This window comes from Camelina sativa, chromosome 9 (assembly GCF_000633955.1).
Source record: "Camelina sativa cultivar DH55 chromosome 9, Cs, whole genome shotgun sequence".
Lineage (NCBI taxonomy): Eukaryota > Viridiplantae > Streptophyta > Magnoliopsida > Brassicales > Brassicaceae > Camelina > Camelina sativa.
In genome coordinates this window covers 5,197,101-5,204,475 of record NC_025693.1, presented here as the reverse complement: position 1 = coordinate 5,204,475, position 7,375 = coordinate 5,197,101, and the positions used below count along the sequence as shown (strand labels likewise).

At 39.3% G+C, this 7,375-nt stretch overlaps 1 protein-coding gene across 3 annotated transcripts in view; it reads left to right on the top strand.

The window, feature by feature from the left end:
• The window catches only part of LOC104715030 (fidgetin-like protein 1), a 12,492-nt gene continuing 8,342 nt past the window's right edge, over positions 3,226–7,375 (top strand). For all 3 annotated transcript variants that reach the window (XR_002033549.1, XM_019230402.1, XM_019230401.1), the window contains exons 1-12: positions 3,226–3,698; positions 4,004–4,142; positions 4,323–4,610; positions 4,729–4,955; positions 5,513–5,640; positions 5,733–5,851; positions 5,934–6,026; positions 6,239–6,340; positions 6,514–6,616; positions 6,703–6,786; positions 6,876–6,971; positions 7,123–7,151. Coding sequence is in view for 2 of the 3 variants with exons in the window: in XM_019230402.1 (XP_019085947.1) it covers positions 3,364–3,698; positions 4,004–4,142; positions 4,323–4,610; positions 4,729–4,955; positions 5,513–5,640; positions 5,733–5,851; positions 5,934–6,026; positions 6,239–6,340; positions 6,514–6,616; positions 6,703–6,786; positions 6,876–6,971; positions 7,123–7,151 (1,743 nt within the window). In the remaining variant the exon portion in view is untranslated. The remainder of the gene's footprint in view (positions 3,699–4,003; positions 4,143–4,322; positions 4,611–4,728; positions 4,956–5,512; positions 5,641–5,732; positions 5,852–5,933; positions 6,027–6,238; positions 6,341–6,513; positions 6,617–6,702; positions 6,787–6,875; positions 6,972–7,122; positions 7,152–7,375) is intronic.

Sequence of the window (7,375 nt, the reverse complement as noted above, 5' to 3'; positions counted from 1 at the left end):
TTTAACCTCGCAAACCTAAACCGAAGTACTCACTTCGTACTCAGCTTTACTTTAAAAGCTTATTGTTGCGAAAACTCTAAACCGAAGTTCTCGCTTCGTATTCCGCTTTAAAATCAAAGCTTAGTTTCGCAAAATTCTTATCTAGCCGAAGCCTGACTTCGCATCTAAAGCCGAGGTCCAACTTCGCGATCTTAAACCGAAGTTCTTACTTCGTATTCAACTTTACTTTAAAGCTCAATGTTGCGAAAACACTAAACCGAAGTCTTCGCTTCGTCCCCTGCTTTGCTTAAAGTCAAAGCTTAGTTTCGCAAAATTCTTATCTAAACCGAAGTATTCACTTCGTACTCAGCTTTACTGATAAAAGTTGGGATGTCATTTTTTCGAACTATTTAACCGAAGTTCTCACTTCGCGTTCATTTCTGCTCGAACCATCTTTTCAAACAAAAGGCTTTGGAAATTTAGTTCGCATTGTGGAAATTAAACAAAAAATGGCACAAAAAGAAAATAGTTCATACGGAGTGGTCACCACGACCAAATCTAAAAATAAATACTACAAAAAGGGGGGGCAACTCATGCCAAAACAACCCCAGAATAGGAACTATTGATTCGGAGGGACAGGTTCAGACGCCGCTTCGGAGAGGGCCAAGCCCATCTCCACAAGCTCCCCCTCCGACCTGGTGGTCGCCAGATAGTCGTCCATCCCCTGATTCGAGAGTTGCCCGAGGTTAGTACCGGACTCGTCGATTGTGACGCTAAGAGGGTGCTCGTTGCATAAGAGATCGGGCGTATCCGCCAAGAGGGATGAGAATGCAGCAAGGTCGAGTTCACGGGGAGTTACCTTTGAAACCTTTTCATCGGCCTCCTCCTCGTCAGTTTTCAGGAGTCCGAGCTCGGCCTCCATATCTTGGATCTCGCCCCTAGAGATCTCCTCGACCAGCATCCGGTTAGCCCTGATCTCGGCAGCCCGGATCTGAAGCGGGGCTAGCTTCTCCCTCTCTTCGAAGGTGACCTTCACCTCCTCGACCAGAGGACGGAGAGTTCGCCTCATTGCCTGTCTCTCCTCCCTTCGCACCCTCTCGATCTCGCAGCTGTTGCCAGCTTCGAGTAGCTGATTGCAAAGCTCGATCTCGTGCAACCTGTTCTTGGCTGCTTTTGCATCTTCCGTTGCTTCGAAGTAAAGGTCTCCCGCCTTCTTCATTTTGCCTCAGAGGTCCTCGTTGGCAACCCCAAGGTCGATCACCTCTATTTCAGCCTTCTTCATCCGAGCTCGGATTTGTTCGGCCTTCGCTACGGTGCTAGCATTCTCAGCCTCCAGCCTTGCATACTCTTTTACCTGGGCCTCCAGATCGGCGACCCTCTCTTGAAGAAGGTTCACCTCGGAAGAGGATGGGGAAACAAACAGCTGGTCCTCGTAACACGCCACCTAGTGGGCCCCAAGTCTTGTTCGGGAAAGCAAATCTCATCATTACCACGATCAAATCGTGGAGATATGGAGAATATTCAGTTCCCGAAATTGATCGCTTGAAGGATAAAAGTCCCCCGAACTGTTCAGCTCGAGAGACTTGGGGGGCAACTGTTGTACCCACGATCTGCCATCTCAGGCAATAGGCAAGAGGGCCTAGGCCGGGCTAGTCTACTGGGCCAAGAGCGAATTAGTGATCGGCCCATCAGGCCCGGAGAAAGGAAGAGAGCGCGGAGATGTTTCGTGCTGGTCAGTTCGCAGTTCGGTCCAGGTCAAAGATTCCCGCATTCAAGAGGATTAGTTAGTCCGCGCAAATCGCGTCCTATTAATGGCGCATTAATTTAGTAATAAATTGGTCGGTATAAATATGTAAGGGGGGGGGTCAGTTGTAGGGGATCGAATATTTTTTCCAGCAATAGCAATACAAGTTCAAATTCTCAAATTCTCTCAATTCAGTTCGGAACTGTTTTACGGCGATAAGCTCATCCACAATTTAAATCACTTCGGAAGGAGAAGCTCATTCTCAGTTCTCACAATTAGTTCATGAATTTTAGTTAATTTATTGATTTTGAAATCCTCCGTAATTTTCAATTGGTATATGAATTTTAACAAAACTTCACATTCTATGAAATGTATCAGTTTTGAAATTGGTTAAATTGAAAAAAGAAAAAATTCACGTTGAATAAAAAAAAGCTTTGGAGAAGAAACTCATACTTATGGTGTTTGGTTTTTTCTTGAAAATGGGTTAAAACTCTTAAAAACTAATTTTCCTAGTTTAAAGGAAATTAATTTTAATATTCTTGAAAGGCTATAAAGAATAAAATTTTTCAAAATCCAAAACTATATAATAAAAGCTTAATTGGTGTGATACATTTCATATAATGTGAAGTTTATTTAGCTCAAAAGTTATCTGAGGTGATAAGTGGGAAAAATAAACGGATGTCAAAAAAAAAAAACCGGGAGGAATAAAGGATAAAATAATTTTTTTTTTGTTTTTAAATGGCAGAAAATGTGATATTTATCTAAAAACAAAACTCTTCGTAAAGATGGAGCATTTTACACTATCATTCGCTGGATAAATTTTTTAAGCATTTCCAGTTTTGTGATGCAGAACACTTCTACTACTAATGTGCGATTGCATTGTATGCATTCGATTGTAACGTGAGCCTTAAAATTGGATCTAACAAAGCAAGTCGGCATCATTGTAACAAAACATATATTTACAATGAATTCGCAAAATAAATCATTATACATATAAAAAAATTGAATTGTATATCTAAATATTTCGAAAGTTTATCTTCTTGCTAATGATGGTGATAGATATTAAAAATACATGTTAAATATTTAGAAATAAAGACTAACAACCAAATTAACAGACATTACGTAATCCAATATACATGGAGAGTCTTGATAATAGATTTTTTATTTTTAAAGAAATATATAACTAAAAATTCTGTTTTTTTTTTGCAAGATTTTAGGGATATTTAAGAGTGAATTTTCAAACAATTAAACAAAAAGTTACGAAGATAAGTGATTTAAAATAGATTTTCATATTAATACAAAAAATGAGAAACATATCTGAGGAAACTACAGGTCGTTTTAAGACCCGAAATTTTTTGAAATGACACGGAGTTTTTATAGGAAGACTGAAACAGTAAAATTCAAGACACACACAATAATGGGCCGTCTATGGCCCATTAAATATCTGATTACTTAATATCACGCCGTTTTGTATGTGTGCTATTACACTGTTTGATGTTTATATTAAGCTAGTGAGAGTAAAGGCGTGTGTGTGTGTGTGGGTCGGTGGTTCAGATACAGAGCGCGAATTTGAATATCGTTTCTGGGGTTTTGGCCAATTTGGGGAAGAAGAAGAAGAAGAAGAAGAAGAGGGAATAATAATGGCGGGAAAGCGTCCGTCGCCGTTTTCTTCTCCGCTGCTAAGACCACCACCGGAGCTTCTGAATGTGAAGGAGGAAGTAGAAACGGAGGCGTCGTGCTGGAGGAAGGAGGTGGACGAGAACTTGAAGCGTCTTCAATCGCTGCTCTTCGGCGCCGACCAGTTTCTAGAGAAATCTGATTTCTCCTCCGCGCAGATCCTTGGGCTTCGCCTTCTAGGTTTCCTCGATTCTCGCTCCGTTACTGACGCCGATCGTGATTTCATCGGTCCTATCCGCCGAGAAGTTGCTTCTAAGGTCGATTTAGCTTTGGAAGGCCTCGTTTCAGATTCGGATCGGTACCTGAGACTTACCCCATGTTAGCTTGTTTAAATTTCGAAGTATTTTGGCTCGAATTTAAGTGTCTGAGCTTACTTGAGTATTAGCGTGGCTTGAATTGTTGGATTTTGGAATCTGAACTGTGAATTTGATAGGAAAATCTGGGTAACCTTGTAGCTGAAATGTATATCTTAGTAGTGTTACTGTCCAATTTTTGGACTTCTTTCAATAGTTATTAACTGAAATCTAAAGTTATTTTGTATTGATTGGCGACATTTGAGATTTTTGGAGTACCCTTTTATGGTGTGTTTCTTGGTGTATTCAGGAAAGCGTTTGAGCTTGCAAAAGCAGCTCCAGGCCCTATTTTTTGCAGCAAAGGTGAATTTGATGTGGAAAAGATTAAGCAATCAAAACACTTTGGTTATCATCTCAGTCAATATAACGGAAATGGTGTTAAGGAGATGGTAATGTTCTTGTAAATAATTTTTTTCTTTGATGATCTTGCTCTTAGTGATGAGTTTTGGAAATGTAGCCATGTAACATATCCTTGGTTTCTGTTTATAAGAGGCTTCTATAAAGCCTTACTATGATGCTTTATCTTAGGATCATGTACTCTCCAACATAGATGATTTCTTGTTTTCCAGGAAGAACGACAGGATACAGATAAGTTGGTTTCCAAAGCACCAAAGTCAATGATGCAAGCCAAACTGACATCATTGTATGGACACAGCATGGCTAAACCAGATAATCAACGCAGAACTTCCATGAATAATATAGACCGTGCCTCTGATGAATGTGTCATTGTTGAGAGAAGTCATGGATTTGGTTTTGGAACAAAGCGAACTCATGCAGAAACCAGCAGCCTAGCAAATGATGGGGAAATAAAGGCAGATGGAGCTGCTAATGGATTTGTATCCGCCAAAATAAAACTGGTAGATTTATCCACGACTATTATTTCTCTTAGAGTCATTTTGACTTTGCAGAGTCTAATCTTTTGAACTATGCTTTAATACCCTTCGCTAATGTTGGCCACTATATCTCTATTTTTAGGAAATGGATGCAAGGCAAAGACGAGGATCAACCGAGTCACCTCTTTCTCCACAGAGTGACAAAAATGCTTTAGGTAGGGGATATGGTTCAAGATCGGGTGGATTAAGACGTGGATACCGTGGTAATTTTGTCCCTCCTGTTAAATCTAATGGGAATAATGTTGGAAACCTGACGTCTCGTATTGGTGGAAAGACCGACGATGCACTGGATGACTCAACCAGAACATGGTTAGTTGTGTAACTTTTAAATTTTTTGATTTAAGATCCTTATGAAAATGGAAAATACATGCACCCTTTTTATATCCCCACCTTCTACAATTAATAAGCTTATTTTATTTCTTATCACTAGCTCTTGATTTTCATATGTTATGCCTGTCTGTCTCTGCCCTTCTCTCACTAAGTTTCTATATTAAACATTGCTTTTGAACTTATTTCAAATTGAAACACTATGGAAAGTGAATCAACAATAGTACATGCATGTTAATAGGACTAGAAAATGAATTCGTAAGTCTAGATTCACTGGTTATGGTTCAACTCTGCTTAGGTGTAGTGTTTAGTTGCATATACGTTTATCAATTCAGATTCTGTGTATAAGCAATTCCTGATGCCTTCTTTGTAATTGTAAGCATCTACACTCATCTGATGGTTAGGCTCTCGTTCTTGTTTAGAATGCTACTTTACATAAGTTTCTGAAATTCAGTAGCCTTCTATGCCTGTAAGACTGAAAAGATTAATTTAAATTATGACATAACCTGCATGTTCATTTATTTATTATCCTGTTCTAGTTTGGAGATGCTCTGTGGTCCTGATGGTGAGCTTCCCGAGAAGTTGAGAAATTTGGAACCTCGTCTTATAGAGCATGTCAGCAACGAGATTATGGATCGAGACCCCAATGTCCGCTGGGATGATATTGGTACAGTAAGATGATAAATACATGTTCCAATGCAGATTGTATTATATCCCTGTTTTGTCTAGAGTTTTTCATCATAAGTAATTGGTGTGCAGCTGGTCTGGAGCATGCTAAAAAGTGTGTAACTGAGATGGTCATTTGGCCATTGTTGCGTCCTGACATTTTCAAAGGTTGTCGTTCACCTGGAAAAGGACTTCTTCTCTTTGGCCCACCAGTAGGTACCCTTGTCCAATTTGACATCGAAGATGAATTGTCACTCTGTCCGTGTTTTTAGATCTGTATCTACTGCATTCCAGGGAACTGGTAAAACAATGATTGGAAAAGCTATTGCTGGAGAAGCAAAAGCAACTTTTTTCTATATATCAGCCAGTTCATTGACAAGCAAATGGGTTAGTTTCACTTCTTTGCTTACTTTCATAGGGCTATTCGTAAAATTAGGACAGCGATTATGTCCCTTTATGTCAGAACTTCTACATAGCAGGAAAACCCCTATCATTTTTTATATGTCAGTGATTTGTTCCTGCTCAAGATGTCTATTGCATGTTTCTTCATTTGCTTATGGTTACCTGCAAATTTAACAATCAAACGAGTGTAAATGCAGATTGGCGAAGGTGAAAAGTTAGTGAGGGCCCTTTTTGGAGTCGCAAGTTGCCGCCAGCCTGCAGTAATATTTGTCGATGAAATAGATTCTCTACTATCTCAGGTTTGTTCTAATCACCTACAACTTTAAATGTCGTTAAACCTCACCGATCAATGTAGAACAAGGCCTTGAAAAAACTTACAAAGGGTGGTTGGCATTTTCTGGCATGTATTAACATTTTAAGTTTCCTTATGCAACGTTCTATTAAAGAAACGAACTTTCACCCTTTGCCACAGCGTAAGTCAGATGGTGAACATGAATCGAGTAGAAGACTCAAGACACAATTCCTGATTGAAATGGAAGGTTTTGACAGTGTCAGCGAGCAAATTCTCCTTATAGGTAAAAGATGGGAATAGTTGGGTTTAAGTTTTGTGGGTTCTGTGAGTTTAAAAACTTTAAGCTGCTTTTTGTATTTGTTTAATCAGGAGCAACAAATAGGCCCCAAGAGCTCGATGAAGCTGCACGAAGACGACTAACCAAGAGACTCTACATTCCTCTTCCTTCATCTGGTAAAAGAAGGATAAGCACACTTTTTCATGTCGTTCTCTGGTTTTCTTTGAATACACTGTCTTGACATGATTCTCTTTTCGAATTGAAGAAGCAAGAGCATGGATTATACAGAATCTCCTAAAGAAAGATGGGTTGTTTACTCTGTCGGATGATGATATGAACATCATATGCAGCCTAACTGAAGGTAAATTTATCATATGAACTTCAGAAACACTATAAATTGTTGGCAAATCTGTGGAGTTTTGATCTTTAAAGTCCGAAGAACACAACCCAAAAATGCAAATACACATTTTTCGGCCATAATTAAGCTAGCCTTTCTTTAATTTTCACTGCAGGGTACTCGGGATCAGATATGAAGAACCTGGTGAAAGATGCAACTATGGGTCCATTAAGAGAAGCTCTCAAACGAGGCATAGATATAACTAACCTGACGAAAGATGACATGCGTCTTGTAACTCTTCAGGTAGATAGAATAAATATGCAGATTTTGTGGTATTATCATCCGTGAAACGAAAACTTTTTGTGTCTATCATTGAATCATATATATGGTCATTATGCAGGATTTTAAAGACGCATTGCAAGAAGTAA